At 29.4% G+C, this 25,000-nt stretch overlaps 5 protein-coding genes across 15 annotated transcripts in view; 2 read left to right on the top strand and 3 right to left on the bottom strand.

The window, feature by feature from the left end:
- The first annotated feature begins 560 nt into the window (after positions 1 to 560).
- LOC124427020 (estradiol 17-beta-dehydrogenase 11-like) lies at positions 561 to 3,177 on the top strand. Of its 3 annotated transcripts, XM_046969430.1 has the most exons (9): positions 821 to 905; positions 1,265 to 1,351; positions 1,493 to 1,739; positions 1,920 to 2,044; positions 2,236 to 2,346; positions 2,422 to 2,583; positions 2,670 to 2,752; positions 2,840 to 2,956; positions 3,027 to 3,177. In XM_046969430.1, the coding sequence occupies exons 3-9, from the start codon at positions 1,502 to 1,504 to the stop codon at positions 3,175 to 3,177; spliced, it is 987 nt and encodes a 328-aa protein (XP_046825386.1). In that variant the 5' UTR covers positions 821 to 905; positions 1,265 to 1,351; positions 1,493 to 1,501. The 3 variants fall into 3 exon arrangements, with proteins under 3 accessions (XP_046825385.1, XP_046825386.1, XP_046825387.1); XM_046969429.1 differs by lacking the exon at positions 821 to 905 and adding an exon at positions 561 to 776 and having other exon boundaries at positions 1,265 to 1,739; XM_046969431.1 differs by lacking the exon at positions 1,265 to 1,351.
- On the bottom strand, positions 3,120 to 5,363 carry LOC124427018 (chitinase domain-containing protein 1). The gene is made up of 7 exons (XM_046969424.1): positions 5,070 to 5,363; positions 4,797 to 4,943; positions 4,551 to 4,731; positions 4,340 to 4,449; positions 4,084 to 4,238; positions 3,669 to 4,001; positions 3,120 to 3,581 (listed from the first exon to the last, which is right to left on the bottom strand). The coding sequence occupies exons 1-7, from the start codon at positions 5,190 to 5,192 to the stop codon at positions 3,440 to 3,442; spliced, it is 1,191 nt and encodes a 396-aa protein (XP_046825380.1). The 5' UTR covers positions 5,193 to 5,363; the 3' UTR covers positions 3,120 to 3,439.
- Positions 5,364 to 5,548: 185 nt separating this feature from the next.
- The window catches only part of LOC124427019 (GDP-D-glucose phosphorylase 1), a 33,673-nt gene continuing 14,221 nt past the window's right edge, over positions 5,549 to 25,000 (top strand). Inside the window, exons 1-6 of one of the 4 annotated variants that reach the window (XM_046969428.1) lie at positions 5,549 to 5,571; positions 5,840 to 5,978; positions 6,063 to 6,343; positions 6,422 to 6,524; positions 6,602 to 6,911; positions 7,010 to 8,227. In XM_046969428.1, the coding sequence (XP_046825384.1) occupies positions 5,564 to 5,571; positions 5,840 to 5,978; positions 6,063 to 6,343; positions 6,422 to 6,524; positions 6,602 to 6,911; positions 7,010 to 7,119 (951 nt within the window). In that variant the 5' untranslated portion in view covers positions 5,549 to 5,563 and the 3' untranslated portion in view covers positions 7,120 to 8,227. Of the gene's footprint in view, positions 5,572 to 5,619; positions 5,979 to 6,062; positions 6,344 to 6,421; positions 6,525 to 6,601; positions 6,912 to 7,009; positions 8,228 to 25,000 lie in introns of those variants that run through there. The other 3 variants (XM_046969426.1, XR_006942854.1, XM_046969425.1) reach the window with 3 other exon arrangements.
- Positions 8,574 to 12,312, bottom strand: LOC124427017 (leucine-rich repeat-containing protein 15-like). 4 transcript variants are annotated; one of them, XM_046969423.1, is made up of 4 exons: positions 12,163 to 12,312; positions 11,604 to 11,699; positions 11,063 to 11,182; positions 8,574 to 10,659 (listed from the first exon to the last, which is right to left on the bottom strand). In XM_046969423.1, the coding sequence occupies exons 2-4, from the start codon at positions 11,619 to 11,621 to the stop codon at positions 9,589 to 9,591; spliced, it is 1,209 nt and encodes a 402-aa protein (XP_046825379.1). In that variant the 5' UTR covers positions 11,622 to 11,699; positions 12,163 to 12,312; the 3' UTR covers positions 8,574 to 9,588. The 4 variants fall into 4 exon arrangements, with proteins under 4 accessions (XP_046825379.1, XP_046825376.1, XP_046825377.1 ...); XM_046969420.1 differs by having other exon boundaries at positions 11,604 to 11,905; positions 12,163 to 12,296; XM_046969421.1 differs by having other exon boundaries at positions 11,604 to 11,721; positions 12,163 to 12,283.
- Positions 14,483 to 23,400, bottom strand: LOC124427015 (protein tramtrack, beta isoform-like). 3 transcript variants are annotated; one of them, XM_046969416.1, is made up of 4 exons: positions 21,735 to 23,400; positions 19,316 to 19,888; positions 18,433 to 18,915; positions 14,483 to 18,308 (listed from the first exon to the last, which is right to left on the bottom strand). In XM_046969416.1, exons 2-4 carry the CDS (start codon positions 19,824 to 19,826, stop codon positions 17,695 to 17,697), a joined length of 1,608 nt encoding a protein of 535 aa, XP_046825372.1. In that variant the 5' UTR covers positions 19,827 to 19,888; positions 21,735 to 23,400; the 3' UTR covers positions 14,483 to 17,694. The 3 variants fall into 3 exon arrangements, with proteins under 3 accessions (XP_046825372.1, XP_046825371.1, XP_046825373.1); XM_046969415.1 differs by having other exon boundaries at positions 20,958 to 23,399; XM_046969417.1 differs by having other exon boundaries at positions 14,483 to 18,281; positions 20,958 to 23,390.

The following is a 25,000-nucleotide window of genomic DNA, read 5'->3' as shown; positions in this document are numbered from 1 at the left end:
CGGTTCAATTGCAATCACAGATGAAGTATATACATCATAATTATATTTGATTGTTCACGCTAGTCTCACTAGAAATTGCAACTCGATTTCACTATTTTCCACTTGAAAGATTCGACATGTTATTTTCTCTTTCTCATATACTTCTAAGATTGGCTCATGTGGATAATTAAGGAAAATTATAAATCAAGTACTTTTTTGTTTCTTTTTTCTCTCGATAATGGTAAAAACAATCGTATATAAATTGAAATTTCTTATTGTCCTTTTAACGAGTTATGTTATTTTTCCCTTTTCTTGTTTTTTTTTTTTTCTTGTTTTGTTTTCTAGACTTATATAAATTTTATATCAAAGTACAATTATGAAAATTTTTCTCATCGAATACATCGAATTAATAAATGATGAATGAATATTATGAAATGATAATTATAAGTTATGAAAATATAATGTGTTATTAAAAACATAACTTTATTGAAAATTTTTTTATATGAATGATATTAATTATAAATTTATGTAAAATATATAAAAAAATAAAAAAAATATCTCGCAGGAATGACATTAATAATAATTTTTTTTATATTTCATAACTCTGTTTATAACAGTAGTTTTTTTAGGTCACGTTAAATTATACGGTGTAATGATAAAGAAAAGTAGTAAGAGTTGTGTGGGGAGTCACTTTGATAGTATAGAAAACATGTTACATACTATCTATGAGTAAATTGCAAGATGCAGTGTAAATACTCACGCCGCACCATATGAAAGATCGTTTACGGGGATAATAGGTACGTTTCGCTTCACAATTCGCTTCGTGCAGTCGAGAATAGTCTATCAAAGGACGCGCAACTTTCGCGGAAGATTTATTTTCAAATACAATTTAAACGCGCGAAAATTAAAGAAACGTCAATCAATAGGTAAATATTTGAACGTTTATCTTTTTTTTTTTCTTTTCTTTTCTTTTTCTTTTTTTCTTTTTTTTTTTTATCAAAAAATTTCCACATAAATTTGAAATTCGTTAATAAATTAATATATCGAAGGGAAAAAAAAAGAAAAGTGAAATATTATTTCACTTTTCTTAAGCATAACAAAGTGTATCGAATATTAAATTTAAATTAAATTAAATTATTTCAATAAGATTTCAAATATATCAGTGATCATATGATATCGGATAAAATGAAATCGGAATATAAAGTTACAGAGTTTCGAGTTTTAGAAATAAAGTTGACGTGTATTTTTAAATAGTTTCTAACATTTTTCCACGCTCCAAATATAGTGTTTCAAGAAATCTCCAAGTAGAAGAAATAGGACTTTCATCTTGTCAAGAAAACTTTCTCTTCGTATTAGCTATGCTTTGCGATACGTTTGTATTGTTCAATAAATATCCAAATATGTGTAGAAAATCTTTTATTATTAATTCAAAAAGAGATTTTTAATCTATCTAAATGTTTATGAAAATAATACAAAAAAAATGTAACTTTCTTTTTTCACCGATTTTATTTAGATATTTACGATGGAATTAAAAGAAACGTTAATCCTTATTTACGACGTTCTATTATTTTTGATAATGTCAATATTCTATATATTCGAAACAATAATATTTACAATCGTTCCACAACGTTATCGTGAAAAATCTATCAAAGGGAAAATAGCTTTAATTACTGGAGGTGCCACTGGAATTGGTAAATTGATTGCCCAGAAATTATCTTATTTAGGTGCTAACGTTATCATCTGGGATATAAATAAATCAGGTAATATATATTAATTATTATTTTCTAAATTATTTATTAAAAAAAAGCTATCTATTAAAATTATATATTAAACTATCTATTAAGGCGATATATATATATATATATATATATATATATATATATATATATATATACACACATATTTTATATCTATTATATAATGTAATAAAATATCTTTAGCACTCGAAGATACGGTAAATGAAATAAGAAGACACGGTGGAAAATGTTGGGGATATTGTTGCGATATTTCTGATCGAGAAGAAATATTTAGAATTGCGAAATCCATTAAAATTGAGATTGGTAATGTAAGTAATTAAATAATTGGTATAATAAAAATTCACATACATATACAGATTTATATTTAGATATAATTTATAATTTATTTAAAATAATTTTGCTATTAATTTTATATAAATTATAGTTTAATTATTTTATATAATTTTTCTATTCATTTTATATTTAAATGATTCATTATTTCCTTTATATTTTTAAATAGATATCATTATTGATAAACAATGCTGGTTATGTATATGGTAAAACTCTTTTGGATATACCGGACGAAGAAATAGAACGTACATTTAAAATAAATATATTGGCGCATTATTGGGTATGTCTCGATGCATTTTCATAAATTTTATTATTAATAATAATATTGATTATTTTTTTTTTTTTGTTGAGTTAGATGATTAAAGCGTTTTTAAAAGATATGATGAAAGAAAATTATGGACACATCGTAACAATAGCAAGTGTTGCTGGTTTATTAGGAACTTACAATTGCACTGATTATTCAGCCACGAAATTTGCTGCCATTGGACTTCACGAAAGTCTTTTTTCAGAACTCAAAGTAGAAAGACAAATTTTTACAATTATACTTAATTCAATATTATTATTAGATTATTATTAATATAAAACTTGAAATATATTTTGAAGGCTCATGGATACGAAGGGATTCATATGACACTCGTTTGTCCTTACTTGATTAATACGAAAATGTTTCATGGTGTTAAACCTAGGTAATTAGAAAATGTATATATCAATGAAAAATCTAATATTCACACGTGTACGGAAATTTAATGTTTTCTTAAATTATAAAATCGTAGATTGATGAAAATGCTCGAACCCGAGTACGTTGCCGAAGAAGTAATAAAAGGAATATTATTGAACAAAGTAAATGTTACATTACCTAACATTGTCAGACTTCTTTTGCCACTTAAATGGTAAGTTATATATGTATCGAAAAAAACATATTATTATTAAAAAATAAATTTTTTCTATTTCCATACACAGCTTATTACCTGCAAAAATGTGTTGGGATTTAATGTATCGTATAATACGTGGACCACAATCAATGATGATGTTTAAAGGACAAGAAAGTATAGAAATGCATCAAAAAAATAATAATATTATTGAAAAGACTGAAAAATTACACCTACAGTAATTATATTCAAAAATATACTGCATAATTTTGTAAGTAAATTCATGATATATTAATTGATAATACTTCATTTCACAATCGAAATAAAATCTTGATTAGTCATAAGAATACTATACATATGTATGTAATATACTATAAAATGTTAGTATTCTTAGAGGATATTTGTTATAATATTGTTAATTAATTATTGGCCATTAGATACGTATATCAATCGATGGATTATGAAAATCCAATCGGCAAAATATGATACTTCATTAGAAAATTCTTATAACAAGTCATAAAAATAATTCAATCCTTGACCAAGCTCCCAAATAGCAATACCTGTACCTAATTCTGCTGCAAGGTCAAATCGATGTATGATAGAATACAGAGTAGGATAAAAAATATATCCACTGCCTAAAGAAGATCTGAAATATAATATGATATTTAATAACAAATGAAGTATTAATAAAAATTATAAGTTGAGAAAAAGTTGATCAAATCAAAAATCTTACTTTGCTTCAAAAAAATGTTCTTTACTTCTATCATCCCACTGAATCTTGCTTTTGAATGATTCAAGACTTTTTAAGTATTGTGAACCTAAAATAGGTCCACCACCTTCTGGTGTATAATTGTATCCATAAAAATTGATGCCTAGCAAGATTTGAGTTCGTCTAGGATCATTTTGATCTGGAATTAATAGTTCTACACATTGTCTTGCCCAAGAAAGTGGACTATTAGGACCAGGACGTTGAATACTTGAGTAATCGTATGTCATCAAAGAGAAAGCTTTAACATGGGGTGCCAATTCATTGAATTGGTCTCTTGAAAATAACTGTGCTTTTGTACTAAAAAATCAAAATAAGTCTAATCATTTAAGAGATTATCAAAAAAAAAAAGAAATAATAATGTAAGTAATATGAGACTTACCCTCTTGATGGTGGAACTGCTAATATTATGTCAAGATGATTGTTTTTTAATTTTTGAGCAATTGTTTTAACCACAGACAAAATAATTTGCACATTGATACCCGTAAATATAAACTGATTCCATATTTCTAAGACATAACCATCAAAACGGAATGTCTATAACAAAATATTTTAACATTCAGATATATATATATATTTTTATAATAGAATTTGTATGTTGTGTCATTTTTTCTTTATTATAACAATAAAATCATTACCTTTGCTGTATCAGATAGTATCGTAATGAGTTGTTGTTGCTTTTGTATATTATTTTCTAATTCGACGATATCATTGGTTGACCAATGTTCGAATAATACCCTTGGCAAAACTGAAATATGTTCAAACTAAAGTAAAAGAATATTTTAATGATTTTTTATACAATTATTAAGTGGTATATAATAACCACTATTATTTTCTAATTCGACATACTTTTTACATTATGATTTTCACTGTTCATAGATCTCATATCCTTCAACCATTTTTTTTGAACATCATGTGTTGGTAATTGAAATGTTGACATATTACTAGGTAATATGGATAACCATACTGGTGATACCATTGTGAATTTCCCATGAAAAGTTTTTGATATCTCATATCCATTACTGTTCCACTAAAAGTATATCACAGAATATAAGCTAATTATAATAATAATTTAGCTCTAACGATTGTACTTACAGGAGTAATATATCCTAAAATTTCTCCAGAAAATCTTCTACGCTTAGTGTCTATATAATATGTTCCAGACTCCCTAATAATCTCGGTTGTTTTAATATCTTTAGTTACTAAACTCCTTTGAAAAACGTCTTTGTTGACAGGGCCTTTCTAAAATTATAATTAAATCAATCTTTAAGGCATGTTGTATATGAGGTAATTAATTAATAAGTTTAGAATTTTTTAATTTGAACAATATTCATTATAATAACAAATTCTTTTTATTATTTTTTATACCTGAATATCTATCTTCCCTTTATCCTTTTTATCCTTTTTATTGCCGGTATTTGTAGGCGGCGACAATGTGGCTTCGGATAATTTAATTACAATTAATATATTTATCAGTATCAAGTAGTTCATAATATTTAAAATACTTATTCAATTAATAGTATTAATATTATTTAATTAATAATTGTTCAAAATATTTTATAATGGATTGTATACAAATGGTTTTATGGAAGTAAAATTGTTTTATATCGAAACGACAAGTATTACTTTAGGTTTCAACTACTCATAGAGAGTGCTGTTATCGCTACTACTGCATACCCTGGTGACAATATCTTGAACTTATAACATTTCTGATCATTTATCTTCATGTTATCTAATTGAACTTGTCAGTTTCTTTATAGGAGCTGATAAAGTGTATTAATTTTATAATAATTTAAAGATTTTGATAATTTTTTCCGTTTACAATAATAATTAACGTTTTTTTCTAACAAAATGCAAAATAGATGACGAAGTATTAGCGTAATTTATAACAATTCTATAATAAGTTTTAAGGTTACTTTTATAACTTACATGATTTAATTATACAAATTATGTTGAATATATATATATTAGAAGAAAATAAAAGAAGATTATTCTATAGTATTTGTGATAAGTTATTAAAATAGCTGTAAAAGAAGAAAGAAGAATTATTTAATGAAATTAGGAGATATTATTATGTTTACTACAGAGGATATTCCTAACCTAAATTATAATTATAATAATTTTCATTTTTCGATCAGTGAAAAAGAAAATGAATCTGAATTTGATATAAAGTTAAAGCAAGCATGGGAAAAGGCTCAAAAGGATGGAGTATTTCGATATTTATTAAATATTAGTAGTTGGCGGATACTCGAAGGTCCGTATAGATTGTTAGTTCAGGTATATATAATTTTATTTCAGAGGACTCATTACCTATATATTTTATTTATAGTACATAGTAAAATATGTATCTAAATTTTTTAGCTTAATCCTGATAGAGCATTTAAAAGACGAGTACCAGAACATATTACGACAATGTTACAGCCATTTGATCCAACAAAATTTAACTTTACTAAATTATCAAAAAGTGAAATAATGTTTAAGATAGAAAATGAAGATGATAGTGATATCATAGCAGTTAATGTTAGCCCTACTGAATGGTGTCATTCTTTACTAATTATAAAATATTTGCAATGTCTTCCGCAGAGCATTACGTGGTATAGTCTTCAAAAAGCTATTGAGATATTGTTGTTGAGCAGCTCACCGTAAATATTTCATCATTATATATATATGTGAATCTATTATATGTGAATATAAGTTAAAAACATTCTTTGATATTTTAGGTACTTTAGAATTGCATTTAATAGTTTATGTGCTTTTGCTTCTGTCAATCACTTACATTGGCATTTATATTACCTCAAGCACAACATGCTTCTTGAATATATCGTAAATAATTAATACATATAATATATTTAACAAAGAAAAACCAATTGTAATTATTTTAAAAATGAAACTTGTTTTAGGACGTACAACCATATCAAGGTTCTTTGTTCTTATTAGAAAATTTTCCTAGTAAAGGATTTTGCTTTAAATTATCATCTTCAAAGAAAATAGAAACTTTTGTATCTTCAATATTTTCATTAGTAAATTATCTACAAAAGAATCAGATAGCACATAATGTATATGTTACAAGAGCAAAAACTATAAATTCAAAAGAAGTGTATGATGATGTACGGGCATACGTTTGGGCAAGAAAGTCACACTTTGATGTAAAAAATACAACTTTGTTTAATTCAGCTACATGCGAGCTCTTTGGACACATATTTATTAAAAGTAATTATTTGATTTAATTGATTTTCTTTTTCAAAAGTATCAATTTATTTTATTATATTATTGGGTATAATGCTCTTTGTTTTCTTTTTTTTTTGTAGCAGAAGAAGCATATCAAAATTTGACAGAATCAACAATAGCAAAAATATTAGAGTCTGTAACGGAACAGCCTTATTTATTAATTAAAAAAGATTTACATAAAATAATGTAAAATCAAATAACAAAGGACGGAAGATAAACTATTATTATCTGTTATAGTTTATTATCTATCTATAAAAAAAAAATATATATATATATATATAAATATATAAAAATAAAAAACATTCGAATTTTATAATTACATAACCTTTCAATTATGTGTACTTTGTTCATTTGATTTTTCGCGCGAATAAGTAAACGAAATTCTGGTTATAATAATTTCATAATGATATTTATATAAATGATACAAAGATTATATAGACAATATTATAAGATTATAAAATATAAATAAGAGAACTTATATTTTTTTATATCATTATTAAATATTATAAATTATTAAATATTCAAAATTAATATTTTATGTAGCATTTAATTTAAGCCAATAGAAAAGCAGAAAGGATTTGAACATGCAAAGAGAACCAGTATGCAGTTCGTCGAGACAAATGCACGAGGAGTCGGGATCATTTTATAAGGAAAATTAGGTAATTATTCTTATCTTATAAGTTATTCTTGTTTTTCTTTTAGAAAATTTTAATCCAATATTAAAAATAAGAACAAAACATTATTCTTATCGATAAAAGTATATTTCGATAAACGATAATCTAAAAGACTGAACGAAGCGTATGTATATATGTTCATACATATACATTTCGTAGGTTGTACAAGTAAATACATACAATATGTAAATACATATACATAGTTTGAAAAAACAGAATGTTAATTAAATATACGTTGTCGATTTTTATTGAAATTTAGTCTACATAATATTGAAATATAATCGCTAATATCGGATTAATTTGAACATAATATTTTCCAATATATATATGTATGTGTATATATATATATATATATATTATACATTGTATTCATCAATCTGAAGATAATTCGGGCACGGAATCGTTCGAATACTTTCGTTAGAGACGCTATAATTTATCACGTAACAGTCGTGAGAGTAAATCTTAAATCGTTTTCTAAAATAGCGACGAAGAATTGGCACATAATAAAAGAACAATCGATGGTGGCAAGTTTATTCGAGGACGGGGAGAGGGGGAAGGGGAATTATTTGTTCCTAACCTTAAAAATATACATAAATGTAATGATAAAGAATTAAAAAAATATAAGTGTCTATCTAAGCGTTTTCAGGAATATTTTACTTATAATATGATTAATCATATGATATGTATAATAGATTTAGGCAGATATGAAAGGTCTAAGTCAAAGAAAAGGCAAAGAATATTAGATTCGGGAGATACGGCTTTGATTTACAAGAGCTAATTAATATAAATGTATATTGGAGGTTGTAATAACAAATGTCGATATAAAAATTAACAATAGACATAACGAATGACAAATTTAACATTTAACAATAATTAAATCTCGTATAAATATCGTACTTTCTTATTTTCGTTGTTACTTAAAATATATAAACAACTTTTTTTCCTTTTATAATGCTTTCTCTTTTTTTTCTTTTCTTTTTTTTTTCTTTTCTTTTTTTAATGCTTGAAACTTTTCAACAAATTTTAAATGAACACGTGAAACAAGGTCGCCCAAATTGGACATAATATAAGTTTTGCTAACAATATTAATTAATACTTTTCTTTCGCCGTTTGATATGTTCTTATCGACATTTTAACAACGATACCATCGTATCCCATTTATAGCGTCGAATTGAATGATTAGAATTGTCGAAATGGTATCATTTTGCTGTGCAATTAGGCGTTTTATGATATTTAGAAGTACTAGCAGTATAAAAGTATCAAGCTAACTATATAGATCGATCGTGCGTTTAAACTTACGAACGAAATCGATTATGATGGATGATCATTCTCTTATATAGTTTTCATTCTAAAACAATTCTTAAATAATTCTCAAAACATTCTTAAACAATTTAAACGATCCAATGTTTCGAGTTAAATTTCGTATTAACGATTTTTCGAATCACTGGAAAGTTTATTATCATTATAATCATCATCATAATCATCATCATCATTACCACCACCAGCACTACCACCATCATCATCATCATTATCAACATCATTATCATCATTATCATCATCATTAATTCGTAATAATTTAACTTGAGAAATTCAAAAACTGTAAGAAACTCGTAGAAAAAAATATGGAAGAACGAGTAGCAAAGAGAATATGATCGTTAAATTGAAGGATTATACAAACGTAAGATAACCTATTTAATTAGGTCTATTTCAATCAAGATTAGTGAGTGAAAATGGATTAGGAATGAAAGTACGATTTTACATTATCTAATATTTTCTTTTCCCTTTTTCTTTTTCTTTTTTCTTTTATTTTTCTTTTTCTTTTGGAGATCCAATATATAAATTAAGCGGATCAATAAATCGTATTCCAGTCTTTGGAAAATCAAAGAGCGATTAATAATCGATCATTTTCTTCGTTCGAGAATGATCCAAAAGGACGTCGAAATATATTCACCGATAAATTATTCTTAAAGTATAGAAAATTGTTCTCAAGGTAATAGGAAACTTTTGAAAAGAAAAATAACGATTAACAATATCATAGGAGACGAGGACATTGCAATGACCACACCCGAGCCAAGATTGTCCTGTACGACATTGTCGTAACAATTGGCGATAAGCTCAAAGTCGATCAAATTCATTGGTTTATTGTTGTATTCGATCGGCGATATACAATAATTTTTACGTTGAAATTCAATAGCGCTACCGTTAACGAAATCGCTCTCGAGAATATTATGAGCTTGACAGTCACAAGGGAAGTGATTGTCGATCGCGCTGATCGAATTCACTTCTAGAACTATGTCCTTTGCATGACGAGGAGCCTCGAGTACGTGATTACCGTGAAACCTAAGGATGTTCACAGTATTTTCGTCTCTCAAATGAAATCTTTCAATTAGGTCAATTTTGTTGTTGAGAATGTTAAGATGATCAACGTAAATTAAACCAGTGAATGCGTCTTTTTGAATGACACCTAAATCGCTCTCTTGAATGTTTAAAGAGTTCACGTGGCTTAGGCCACGAAATGTGTAGGATTTTAAACTGGAAAGATCCATGAAGGTGAGCTTCAATAGACCAACCGTATGTAATCCATCGAAAGCATCTGGTTCGATGTTACGAATACCCGATGGTAAAATAAGTCTGATGACGTTTGTCAAACCGGTAAAAGCATGACTATGTAAACTTAATAATGGATTGTTGCTTAAAAGTATAGCACGAATATTTGAGGTACCGGCAAATGCGTAACCCTCGACGTAACGGATCTTGTTATTCGCCAGTAATAGAACGGAAACGTTCTGAAGGGCAGCGAAAGAAAATTTTTCGATATAGGACAAAGGTGTGTCCTGAATCGAAAGCTCTCGTAATTTGTTCAATCCACGAAAGGCAAATGGTCTTATAGACGAAATATTGTTACCATCCAATGAGAGTTTTTTCAGTACACGTAGACCGGCGAAAGCATCGGTCTTTATTATAGGAAAATTATTTTTCGTTAGAGACAATTCCTCTACTCCTTCTGGTAAATGTTGGGTCGGTATATCCTCTAGCCCTCCCGTATTGCAAATCACCTGTAACACGTACATACCAATTCCTCTTTATTTCAAAGATTTTATATACACGCGAGCGTATGTAGATATTTGTAAAAAAAAAAAAAAAAAAAAAAAAAAAAAGAAAAAAAAAGACGGAAGAATTTTTACGTGCGTGAAAAAAATTTATCCGAAAAATTTTTTCGACTAAAACGACTAACTTTTTCGAGCTGTGCATATATGAGATATATATTTCATTCCATTTTATCTTCCATTCATTCGTTCGTCCCTTTCATTATTTTTTTTTTAACGTTGATTGATCATTTGAAAGAGGCTTATACGATTTCGAAATAAAAGACCGCTATCTCTTATCGTTCCTTCTTCAATAGAAATTGCAATGTGCGAGTGACAGCTCGAACGGTTCGGTAATTACCTATGTAATTACCTTCTGGGAAAGACAGATGCATTCTGGAGGGCATTGTATGTTCTCGGCTGTATTTTTTTCTTGATTCGTGGAAAGCGCTAGGCTCACCGTTGCTGTACACAGTACAAAGTAAATCGAGATCTATAAGAACAGAAAATAAAAAATATAAGAAAAAATAAATAATTAAACGAGATAATTTCTATGGGAAGAGAAAAAAGAAAGAGAGAGTGAGAAAATACATACAACATGTATTTATATATGCGTATACTATGTATGATATATATATATATATATATATATATATATATCATTTATGACCATTTATAGATACTATGTGTCCTTAAGTGTACATATATACATACATACATACATACATACATACATACATACATATGTACATACATACATACATACATACAGACATATATGTGTGCATGTATGTATATTCGGTGTATGTTTTGTGTGTGTGTGTGTGTCTGTGTGTGTGCATATATATCGAAAAAGAGTGTAAACTTGTCATTATATAAGAGTACTATACAAATATGCGTATTTTGTTTGGTACCTGCGCCCTGTGATACATCAATCCCAGAATTGTTTACGGCGCATGCCTCGTCATATCCAGAAAAGTCAGCGAAGACGTGGGACGTAGTTCTTGTATCTCCTCAAAGACAACGTTCAAACTATCAAGCCAAAGTGATGAGAGACACAATGGGGGGAAAAAAAAAAGAAACAAAAACTAGGAAGAGATCAAAGATGAGATAGATTCGAGATTTATCTTTTCTCGATGCGCACGAGTATAAATGAATCACTGTTCTTTTTTTTTTGTTTTTTTTTTGTTTTTTTTCTCATTCACTTTGTGACACACTTGTTGTGAAGAAGAGACGAATTCACCAAACACCGAAAGATAAAAAGATAAGAGAAATATAAAAAGGGTTGTAATGTGAACGACGTTGAAAATGAAGGGATTGGATTTTTATGAAGAAAGGATAGAGAAAGAGGGAGAAAGAGAAGGGGATATATATATATATGTGTGTGTTTGTATGTATATGTATATATATATATATATATATAAAAGTAAGAAAGGAAAACTTTTTGCTCACAAGACGAGGTTAAAATCGCACCTTTCGAAAGGAAGAGATAACACGAATTTCCATGCAGCATCCACGGTTACATTCAACGCGGACGACGTAGCTCGCTGCGCTTTATTTCTCCTTAGCCACTCTTCCCTATATCCCTTCCCCTTGCATATCCCCTACGCCGGCCACTCACCCTACCCTCTCCTTTGCAAATATCTTCTGCGCAAGCTCGTAATTATTGTCTCTGTCTATTTCTTTCTCTGTCTCTCTCTCTCTATCTCTCTCTTTCTCTCTTTCTATCTCTAACTCTATTTCTATCTTTATCTTTATCTTTATATCTGTCTCTATCTTTCTTTCTTTATCTCTGTCTCTTTCTCTCATATGTACATCGAGCAACAATTCTTATTATCAAATCAAATCCGTTTCGGAGTTATCGTATATCATAAAAATATGTAATTTAAAAAATATGTAAATAGTGTAACTTTTCAAATTTTAAAGGATTTTCTTACAAAATAATGCAATTTTTTTTCTTTTATTACAAGAATACGTCGAAAAAAATAAACTAATTATTATGTTTGAATATTATGTTTAAGTTGCCGATTAAGTAATACAATATCATTAATTCTTGTTTCTTTTTTTATTTCTTTTTCTTTTTTTTTTTATTTATTTTTTTTTTTTTAATGGAGATTATATGATAGGGATAGAAATGGGTTTAGATAAATGAATTAATATATTCGAATATTCCAATATGCATAGATTTTTAATAATAATAATTAAAAAAAAAAAACAGTCTTATAAAGTAATACAGTATGTATTATTAAGGCAACTCGATGTACATGTAAATATATATATATATATATATATATATATATATATATATATATATATATATTTACACAATCGTAATAAATTCAACAAGATAATTGTTATTTCGAACAAATATCTTTAGAAGTTATAAAGCATCGATTTTCCGTATGCAATCCTAATCGTTTAGCACGCGCGTATTACATTTACAAAGAAAAATTTTTTACTATTGGTCTTTGTCTTTAGTGATCGAAAAATTTTTATTGTGTCGAATTATTTCGATTAATCTAGCGTGCCATTTTTATGTATAGAATTTTCGTAAAAGAAAAGAAAAAAAAATTGGCGAATTAATATAAATTTATTTATTTTTTTTATTACAATAAACTTGAAAATATTCGATAGATCAAATGATCAACGTTAAAAATATATTTCATTATATGTACGTTCGTATATTTCCTTTTCTCAGTTTTTTCTTTTTTTTTTTTTTCTTTTTGTTTCGAACACATGGTCAGGTTCGTCGATTATTTTATTACTTTTTATTTCTTCTTCTTTTTTTTTCTTTTTTTTTTTTTTTTTTTTTTTTTGAATATTTTCGAGTTATTGAGATATATATGTATATTTGTGTGTGTATGTGTATATATATATATATATATATATATATATATATGTATGTATGTATGTATGTATATATATAATTTATATAAATATTAAAGGATAGAAGTATTTGTTTTTTCCATTATGTATTATATATGCTTAATTGCATAACATTACTTAAAACTTTATTATATTATAAATATGGGAACATTAAATAGCATAAAAAAATGAGGTATAAACAGTTAAGGCAGCTTTGGTTTGTACTTATATGACAGAATATCGAGTATAGTTATGAACCACTGACGTTTTTAGTGTGTTCGGTTAAAACGAGAAAGCATATGTTGTATATATGTATATATATATTTATATACACATATATAAAAATATTATCTTTCGACGAAGAAATGAGTATTTTGTACGATTCGACATAGCATGAAAGCATTCGATATGAGATCTGCGCAGTCTCTATGGACATCACGTAAAATCAATTTTCAGGATAAAACGGAAGTGTCAAAGTAATTGTAGCTATAAATATAAGAATTATATAAAGAATTCATTTGCGTAATTGCATCGATTGATTAGTATCTATGTTAATGAAATATATATATATATATATATATAATAGTCGTCAGTATTGCATAATGTACATTGTATGATTGTGTCAGTCTATTTCCATATTTCCAAAGTTTTAATATAACATTATAAATTTGACGTTTAATTAAACTATATCAATATATTTTACTTTTATATTTTTTTCTTTTTGTTTCTCAAAACACTGAAAATTAAGAAATGTCTCTTATTCTATTATTTTTTTATTATTATTATTATTATCATTATTAATATTATTACCATTATTATTATTATTATTATTATTATTATTATTATTATTATTATTATTATTATTATTATTTTTATTATTTTTATTTTTATTTTTATTTTTATAATTATAATTACCATTATTATTCGCCGAACAATTTCAATGTTTCTTTTTTTCTTATTTTTTTTTCTTTCTTTACTATTATATACACATACTTTTATGCATTTATTTTTTTACTTAAGGAAATCCAGTGTGGTTAATTAATTATAACGTGCATACAAATGTATCATCTTAAATAATCACTTTTGTCACAACATAAAAGTAATGAAACACACAATTATTTAGCAATGATTTGAAAGTGCGAAATGTAGACATGCCAATTGAATAAAAACGATTACGATTACAACTTGTTCCGAACATATTCCTAAATATAAATTTTTTTTTCTTTTTTTTTTGTTTTCATAATAGTACATGATGCATTATAAAATCCAGACATTAGACCACTTAATTAAAGGCAAAGCACAAAGCTCTCTTAATCGTATTATATGTAAGATTGCTATCATCAAAACCCGTATCTCTATTAAATATAACATAATATATAATATAAAATAATATGTATATATATATATATACATATATATATACATATATATATACATATATATATACATACTATATTTCTAATTAATATAATAAAATTTTTGTATTCTTGTTATGATTTGGCGCATATGACGCATATATTTATATATTATGAATGCTTTGCAAATAAGTTTCATCAAGATGATAACATGGATAATCGGCATTTCAGTCTTTCAGTAATCGAACATTATTATTGTTCATTATATCATGAGGTAGATAGTTCTGCTAATGTTATAACATAGATATGTATTGAACAATATTGCAGCTGTATCCCAGGGCCATGATCAGTAACAATAGCAAAATACCTTATACTAACTAACAAAATTAACAGTTCTATGTCAGTCGTTAACGAAATTAATTCAAAGTCTACTAATCATATATATATATATACAAATATATATATATATACATACATACATATATATATGTGTGTGTATGTATGTATATATATACATATATATATATATAGGGTGTGTATCGTGAAACACAATAATTATACAATAAATTCTTTAATTTTTAGATCGAAAGAAACTGTTTGATGATCGTTGCATGGATTAATAATTTATGGCAATATTTTCTTTTCTTTTCTTTTCTTCTTCTTCTACTTCTCCTTTTTCTTCATTATTATACGAAGACAAAGTTGAAATGATTTTTTCAGCAGAGTGACTAGAATGATGGAAAAAAAAATGTAAAAAAAGAAAAATATTGACTCCTGACTTCTCGATCGTTGATAAAGAACTTATAATTAATTATCGTGTTATTAGACGCAACCTTTATATATGTATATATATAAACAAATAAATATATATATATTTATATTTATATTTATATATATATATACATATATATGTATATATATACTTATATATGTGCTATATTTATAAGAGCCTTTCACTCTACGTAAAAATATATATCTATGATAAAAAAAAAAAAAAGTAAATAAGAAAACGATGAAAAATAATATATAATTTCTTATCCAAAAATTTATGAATATCTTGTTTTACTCTTATACCGTACGTTTCTCTCTCTTATTAGGATAGCATTTATTCATTATTTAACGATTGCAAATTAAAATTGAATCACAATATTAAAAATATATAATATATATATAATATATATATAATTTGAATACTCATTTATTTTTTAAAAACAATCACTGGCTCAAAAGCTTTTAAAGCTTATGTAACTCAATAAAACTTTTACCCCGTTAAATGTTAAAAACTTTCGGCGATATTAAATATTTCTGTCCTATGCCTCTGCTTTTTCTTATATTCATACTCTTATTATTAATATTATCATCGTCCCATTTAATAGTGGCTCGTGGTTATACTTGATTATATTAACTTTCATATCGCGACAATAGAGAGAGAGAAAGAAAGAAAGAAAGAAAGAAAGAAAGAAAGAAAGAAAGAAAGAGAGGAAGAGAGAAAGAGAGACAGAAAAAGATAGATAGATAAATAAAGAGAGAGAGAGAGAGAGAGAGAGAACTCGTTGTATATTTGCTAATATAACTCTAAAATTTCTATGTTGCATTTTCTTGTACTTTATTCATTGAAAAAAAAAACGAAGAAAAAAAAAGAAAGAAAGAAAATAAAAAGAAAACGTTAATAAAAAATGCAGTATGCTAATTCTTCCGAATCTTTCTTCCCAGTATATCCAGTGGGACGGTTTCTTTTTTTTTTTAAATCTCTTACTTTTCTATTTTGCTTTTGTTTCTTCTTTTTCTTTTCTTTTCTTCTGTTCCCTTACTTCTTCTTTTTTTTTTCTTCTTTCTCATTTATACAATAAGTAAGGGAAAAAAAAGAAATATATATCAAAGATACTATACATAGTTATCATTCTTTGATGAGGTAGATTATGTTTAAGAAATCTCAAGAGCATTAATAAGCCTTTAACAATTTTTGAACACATGTGTTAAATACACGTTCAGTCTCTTGGATCAACGACGCGCATTCAGTCTTATTGTAGATTAACGAGTTAGCCTCGTTAAGTCTCGAGTCTTAATTATATATAAACGACATTCGCGGAATTTTAATTATTATAAGCAAATGTCTTTTTTAAGGCATTTACGCAAAATTGAGGAAACGAAAACGTCGTTTATCATAATCCTACGAGAAGAGCTTAAGCTAATTGTTCCCTGAGCAATTAATGAGATAATCGATGTGCTGAAAGTAAACATAATTAATCAATATTTAGATACCATTCGTTAAAAGACTCATTTAACAATGAGATCGTCAAAGATACGAGGAATATAATTTTGAGTCTTTTTCATAACGTGTTCGGCACTAAATATTTACTATACCCTTTATTACAACGATACTTTTATAATCTTTTTCTTTTACTCTTTTTTTTTTCACTGTTTTTTTTTCTTTTTCTTTTTTTTTATCTTTTTCTCCTTTCAACACATTCGAAAAAATCCGTCGTAGAATAACATACGTAAGGCCACTAATATTATATTGGCTTTTCAACAAAGAAAATATTTTAACAAAGAAAATATTTTTCTTGGAAATATTGTTGAATATTTTACGTTATGTAAGAATATGGTCCATACTTTTGAGTCTCGAAGCTAATCAGGAGACATCTGGTTAGATTTGAAAGTATTCATTTTAACTTACTCGTATATTACTTCTATCGATATCTACTACTGAGGTTTTTTTTTAGAGTATATCACCCTACGTGTGTAGAATCAGCATCGTCGTATCTTTTTAATTTCATGATAATTATCAATTACGATTAGAATTATCGGAAATATCATCTTCCTCTTTGATGTTCGACGATGGTGGTATTATTACTCGTATATCCGACTTACGATTTACCGAAAGATCCTCAACCTGATCGTCGTTCCTTTGTTGAGGTTCTTCTTTGATCAAATGAAGTCCTGAAGTTGGACTAGATTGACCAGTTTCCATGTTGGATTCACGTTCAGTCGAGGTATCCCTGCTCTTAACGTAATTCGTTTCCAAAATGGTGGAAGAACTCTCGTATAGGGCGTTGCTGTTTTCATTTTCACTTTCCGATAGAGTACTACTGTTGATACCATAAATGCTGCCGTTTGCGTTTCCACCGATACCATAGGGAAAACAAGCTCCTCCAGCACCGTTCGAACCGCGCTTAAAAGGTCGGGAGGTCGTGATACCAAGTTTTTTTACTTTATCGTAAAGTGTACGCGATGGGACACCGTACTTTCTCGCCGCTTGTAATGCACTCATTCCTGATCTTACTGCCTCGATTGCTGACATGATGTCGTGCCGTGTATATTGTTTATAACGTTTCCATTCGGGCTTCTGGGTTGTGATGTAACTAACCACACCTACAATTGGATTAGATACGTCAGTACCTAAAGGAAGTACCAATGCGATGAAATTTCTTTTAGGATTTTTAGTAAATATTTCTCTTCAAATATTATTTATTTTATTATTATTATTTAATTTTTTTAATAATTTAATCAAATTGTTTCATACCTGCGTTAGTATCGACGTAGGGTTGAGGTGATGGTTGTTTGTCTTCTTCGTCTATCATGGAAACGTCGGTGTAAGGACTATGAACTGGTTCAGAATTGGGAAGATCGCTGCTATCTCGTCTGGAATTTTCAGTTGACGATCCATTGGCATTAGTACGGAAGTTATTATCATGACTATCTGGTGGCATAAGGGTCATGTTCTGTGAACTATCAGCATGCCCTTGACCCAAAACTGTTCGCAATATCGGCGTGTCTCGATTCATCATGACATTTGATGTACAATATTTTTTTCGTTTTGGATTTATGGGCGATGACGTTTCGAAACCGTTGTCGTAAGAAGTACCCACGATAGTGGAATGTTGCGAATGTGATTGAGAGCTTGCCTGATGACTGGAAGTCGCATGTTGTGGAAGTGGTAGTCCTGACAATGCCCACATCGGTAAGGACATACATCCTCTATCAATTGGCATCGTAGATGATTTACCTGTTGATCAAAGATCTAAATTCTATCTAAATTTTTATGCTACGTATTTATACGTTAATGAAAAAAAAAGAAAGAATAATAATTTCATATATATTTATAAAAAGAATTTACATGTATAAGCTATGGAATTTCAATAAGATATGTTAATTCGTATTAACGATCACATTAATTCAATTCATTGGACATGCAAATATTATTATAAAATATTTCCAAATATGAAAAATCCAATCGAATTAAATCAAATCAAATCAAATCAAATCAAATGATATGCAGCATATGTCCCATATTATATTCTTTTTTTTTTCCTTTAAATTATAATTTCATCTCGAAATTCTTGAGTGGATAAACTCGTGACCTTTCCATATTTAGTTTTCCGCTTACATTCGAAGACATTTCTTACCGTATGGATTATAAGAACTTCCGGTTGAATGGGGTGGTGAAATATGGCCACTGCTATGCGCAATACTGTTGGTTGTGCTAGTGCTGATCGCTGGTGGTGGTGACATCGACGTTTCGAGTTCTTCGTTTCGTTGTTCATGAGATGAACCATTTTCCTCAACAAGACCCTTGACTTTTAAAACTTCAGCAACTTTTAATAAACCAGCGAGTTGTTCCTGGGCGACATTTACCTCTCCACGATACATGTATTCTAATATTGCCTTGATCTCACAATATTTCACATCTTTGAGTACTACGATTGGATGTTTACATGGTAGATCGATAAAAAGCGTCTGGAAATATGATGAACAAGCTGCTAGGACCATTTTGTGACACTTTACAGAGAGACCACCGTCCACAGCCAAGGTAACGTCGGTGAATGCCTCATTTTGTAGAAGTTCGTCAAAGACAGTAAGCAAGTTCGATCGGTGGTTGTTCCAACGGAGACAATATTGTTGCGATGCGCTCGCCATTCTAATTTTGTATATGCACCGATCAAACGAGCGAGTCTTCTTATCAGTTGAACACGATCTTTCTATTATCAAAATTCAAAATAATAATGATCCGTGCGTGATCTTATATATATATATATATATATATATATATATATATATATATATATATATATGTTACGTCAAATATAAGAGAGATATTATCAATAAATTTTATTAATAAATGTAAACACATGTATATAAAAATATAAAGAGAGAGAGAGAGAGAGAGAGAGAGAGAGAGAGAGAGATTGAGAAGGAGAGAGAAAAAGAATTTAGCGAGTTTTCTAACAAAGCATACGTTTGAAAGAAGATAAAAGAAAATAGCGTTCCTTTGATTGTTTTTTATCGATGAATCCTGACGAATACGATAATGGCTATGGTCAAGCAGTTGCGTCACTCGCCAAAGACATTTTCGGTACCTAAGCGTGTATAATGGACGGACGAGAGATAACCGTGTCCGCTTTGTTTGCACAATAAGACGAATAGACAAAGAAAGAGACTTTATTAGTTTTACCATTCAAAATAAGAAAATAGTAACGAGATAGAAACACGACACCCACGAACTTTCTTTCTTTCGGCGTGCAAACAAATCCTTGATCTCTTGTAAAATAAACAAATATTTGAATAAACCGCGCTTACGACGACAACCAACTACGACGACGATGATGACGACGACGACGAACGAGTTGAGCCGAAGTAAAAATAGAATCAAAGATCGTACGACCTTTTGAATTTGCGCTGTTCGAATAATAAATATTATAATAACGTACATATATTTAAAGGGCAAAACTATCACTAACTGAAACAATAGGTTAAATAAAATGCTAATTCGATTAACACTTGAAAATTGTCACGAAAAATATCTCACTGTCACTCGATATAAATGCCAATGTATACATATATACATATATGTATATCATACATTTTTTTTTCTTTTTTTCCGGTTCTCGCTCTCCTACACCCTCTTCTCCCCTCCTCTCTCTCTCTCTTACGTTACGTATGCTTTCTTCTACACGGTAAACATACACATACATATATATATATATATATATATATATATATATATATACATACACGTAACATTCCTTCTATACGTATAACAATACGTACCATCCAGCCAAACAAGATTCTCTAAGTGAAAGAAAAAAAAAAGAAAATTCTTTTCGTAAAGAACGAATGAACGTCGAACGAAAATATTATATGTATGTGTGTGTGTGTGTGTTTATGTATATGTATTTTGAAATACGACGGACGACGACACACGACACACGACGACGACAACGACGACGACGACACGACGATGACGACGACGACCACGACGACGACGACGACGACGGACGACGACGCGTTCGTAGCGTCGGTAAATTTCACATTACGACAATCGCTTTCATTGTAAGTTTTTCCCGGTTTCGATCGAGAGCGCGAATAAAAGTAACCACGTTGATATGCCACATTTAGAGAGACTGAACCCACGATGAAGAGCTAACACAGCTCCGGCTTACGTAGGATGCGTTCTGGGGGATGGAAAGCAGTTTAGCTTTCTCTCTTTCTACCATTATATACATATCTCCTATCTCTTTTACTCTCTTTCATATGGGCAGGGCTAGCCCGTGTCCCTTCCTCCTTTCGTTCTATCTCTATCTATCGCTATCTTTCTTGCACTCTCGTTCTTTCCCCCTCCCCCTCTTAACCCCTGCCCCCACTACTTGGCCAATACACCGACCCTCTACCTCGCCCTAGTCGTTCGTTTGACGACACGTAGTACTACTACACTATTACTATTACTACTACTATTACCATTACTACACTACTACTACTACTATTACCACCACACTATTATTATTACTACTACTAGTAAAAAACACGAGCATGCGCACGAGCACGTACACATGTAAACAAACTCCGTCTGTATCGTCGTAACAATCTTCGTGTCGTCGTTGTCGTCGTCATCGTCGGTCATCATCGTCGTCATCGTCGTCATCGTCGTCATCGTCGTTGTCGTTGTCGTTGTCGTCGTCGTAAGAGTCGCCGCTGCTGCTGGTATGCATTTTTTTCCATGAACGTTTTCTTCCCAGTTCGGCCACCCTTCGTGCCACACCTCCCTCCCCCTCTCTTTTCCTCGGTTTCCCTCCCTCCATCCCTCCCACCCCCCTCTTTTTCCCTCTCTCTATCACTGTTTCTGTCTATCTTAACTGCAACGTTCTCGACGATGACGTGTAACATACGCAATGCGAGTCACCCTCTCATAGCCCCACTACCACCCCCTAACAGCGCGACTTATGAACGCAGATAGAAATAGAGATAGATAGATGGATTGGGAGATAGGGTGATGGTAACTAAGTGTGGGGGTATGTACATATATACATATATATATTTTTTTTTATATATATGAAGAGAAAAGAGGGAGAGATACCTTTTATTGTATCAAATTTTAGACGAAATTAATGACGACAAGCTAAATTAAATGTAAAGTTAATGGAATAATAGAAGGATAAGAATTGTTACAAATATATTACTTTTGCCATTTTTCTTTTCCTTTTCCTTTTATTAATATAAGATCAATCAAATTTAGTATGTAATAAATATAAGTGATTTGAAATTCGATGTAATTTAAGTTGATAAAAGTATTGATACTAATAACAATACTTTATGGCAATATCATTGTAAATAGATACTCATGGATTTTTATATAGTAGTTATAATATATGTTACAAAGGAGACAGAGAGTGTGAGAGAGAGAGAGAGAGAGAGAGAGACTTCATCGGAGAGGGAGATTTTCTTGGATCTTAAATGTAAAATGAAAGAAATAGACAAATGATGCACCGGGCTATCTAAAAAAACAACAAGAAATAAACGAATACGAGAACGAACTAGCTATGAGCCCCGTTAGTTCGCTAGCTGCTAGACTTCTTTCTCCCCTTCTTAATGTGTCTCCTATCCTTCTTTTCCTCCTCCTCCTCCTCCTCCTCCACCACTACCACCTTCTTCAACATTACCACCTCTTCCTCCTCCTCCTCCTCCTCCTTTTCCTCCTTCTTTGCCACTACCACATCACTTTTTTCGCCTTCTTCTCTCTCTTTCTCTGTTACCGCCTCCCTACTTCTTCCAGCTTTCACCTCTCTCTCTCTCTCTTTTTCTTTCTCTCTCATGTATCAGGCCCTTTCTCCTTTCTTCCTCCTCCCGGTTATAGGGTTGCTAGTGACCGTTTCGTAGCAACATTGGCGTAACTGTGTAGAATGAAAACTTTTGGACTTTGAATCCCCTTATACCTTCTTTCGTTTAAATCTGTATTAAAGTTCGTGGATAAAATCTATATATTTATATATATATATTTGAAAATTCCGAAAAATTGTGATCATTGATAATATATCATATAAGAGCTTATACTCATTATTATCCCTTCATATATTTCGATCCCTTCATATTGCGATTATTATTAATAAATGATGTATGATACGGTATTTGATTTGGTACGATAAATAAAAAAAAAGAAAAAAGGAAAAAAAAAGGAAAAGAGAAGAAAAATAGTATAAGATAATCTCTCATATATTCTTATTATTAATTTTCCCATAAAATTCTTTATAGATAAATCTCTAAGTTCGGTGTATTAAAAAGAAAAAAAAAAGGAGAAAGAGACTTGATATGTTACGCCATTGAATAGAAGCTTGGCACGGCACAGCAAAGTACCACACCATCACTACTACTATTACTACTACTACTACTACACTACTATACTACCCACAGTTTCTACGATCAGCCAATCCCGCGACTCTAAAAGCATATTATATCCTAGGGGTATGGCAACGTGCGTGCTCATCCGTCGTTTGACATGTGTGCGTATACGCAATCATCGTGCTTCGCATATCTATCTATATATATATATATATAAATGTATATATATATACATATGTGTGTTTTCATGTGAATACATATATTCGTGCATTCGTAGAGAGACGGATGGCAAGCGTATTGTAGACTTACACCTACGTCATTTTTCCTATGCACGGTGTGTATAATAGTCACGATGGTATAACATGTGGAAAGGCCATGGCGTTATGGCTGGAAAAGGAAGAGAGTGAAAAAAAACTTAGCCAATATATACATTCCCTTTGCTTTTCGTTTTCCCCTTTCCGAAACTATATATGTATATATATATATATATATATATAGTATGTATAAAAGAAAAAAAGAAAAGAATATGATTATATATAAAAATATTTTAATACTTAAAAAAAAAAAGCAAGAAAAAAGAGAGAGAAGAGAGAAAGAGAGAGTGAGGATTACATCAAAGGGTATTAAAAAAAATTCCTTGAACTTTTTGTTATATAATCTAAACTGTTATTTTTTCAATATGTTCAAATTTATGAGATGATGTGTGTCCTGTTCAATAAGTTCATCTTTCTCTTTCTCTCTCTCTCTCTCTCTCTCTCTCTCTTTTTCTCTTTCTCTCTCAATCTATCTTTTGATTTCATTCTTTTTTTCTTTTTTTTTTTTCCTTTAGCAAGTTATATCGACGAAGGCATTCGCTATGGGTTTTTCGAGTGCATCATGGCTCTTCTAACACGATTTCTAGCTACGCCTTGCTCCCCGGCTCCCGTGGTCCTGATGGGACTATCCACGTTCGTATGCGTATCTCGTACGTGCGTCCTTTGCCATCCGGAGTTGGGTTTTCTTGTCGCTCTCGAGTATCGTGAGAAAACAGTGTTCCTTTAGGATAGGCTCATGATATATATATATATATCCTTCTTTAAATTATTCACATATCATTTTTATTCCTTTTCTTTTATTTATATTCTATATTTATCCTTTCATATCTATTTTGTTTTGTTTCGTTTTGTTTTGTTCTGTCCTGTTTTGTTCTGTTTCGTATACATTTGAAAATCTCGTAAATATGTTATTTTTCATGCATCAGAAAGAGAAATAGTTGATATGATTCTAAAAGTTTTGTTTGATTAGTTTTGCACTTAAAAGTTTCCTAAGATTTCGTGTGTCTTCCTTATCTTGCATAGTTCTGGAAATCGTAAAAGGAACGATGATAAAGCAATATAAATATCAGCCGTATGAGAAATTTCTTAGCCATTGCTGTCATATACAATTTCACGCGCTTGTTTAAATATTTCTATTTTTCTAAATATGACAATTTCCTTTTTCAC

This window comes from Vespa crabro, chromosome 9 (genome assembly GCF_910589235.1).
Source record: "Vespa crabro chromosome 9, iyVesCrab1.2, whole genome shotgun sequence".
Taxonomy (NCBI): domain Eukaryota; kingdom Metazoa; phylum Arthropoda; class Insecta; order Hymenoptera; family Vespidae; genus Vespa; species Vespa crabro.
Note: the sequence above shows the minus strand (reverse complement) of the source record. Positions and strands in the feature narration are given on the sequence as shown.

Coding starts and splice junctions, on each gene's coding strand:
- LOC124427020 (XM_046969429.1), top strand. CDS start 1,502: ATGGAATTAAAAGAAACGTTAATCCTTATTTACGACGTTCTATTATTT. Junction 2,347..2,421: donor ATATATTGGCGCATTATTGG/GTATGTCTCGAT, acceptor TTGTTGAGTTAG/ATGATTAAAGCGTTTTTAAA. Junction 2,584..2,669: donor GTCTTTTTTCAGAACTCAAA/GTAGAAAGACAA, acceptor TATATTTTGAAG/GCTCATGGATACGAAGGGAT.
- LOC124427018 (XM_046969424.1), bottom strand. CDS start 5,192: ATGAACTACTTGATACTGATAAATATATTAATTGTAATTAAATTATCC. Junction 4,944..5,069: donor AAGGGAAGATAGATATTCAG/GTATAAAAAATA, acceptor TTATAATTTTAG/AAAGGCCCTGTCAACAAAGA. Junction 4,239..4,339: donor TACTATCTGATACAGCAAAG/GTAATGATTTTA, acceptor ATTTTGTTATAG/ACATTCCGTTTTGATGGTTA.
- LOC124427017 (XM_046969423.1), bottom strand. Junction 10,660..11,062: donor GCATCTGTCTTTCCCAGAAG/GTAATTACATAG, acceptor TACGTGTTACAG/GTGATTTGCAATACGGGAGG.
- LOC124427015 (XM_046969416.1), bottom strand. CDS start 19,826: ATGGCGAGCGCATCGCAACAATATTGTCTCCGTTGGAACAACCACCGA. Junction 18,916..19,315: donor AAGTTCTTATAATCCATACG/GTAAGAAATGTC, acceptor TTTGATCAACAG/GTAAATCATCTACGATGCCA. Junction 18,309..18,432: donor CTACGTCGATACTAACGCAG/GTATGAAACAAT, acceptor TACTTCCTTTAG/GTACTGACGTATCTAATCCA.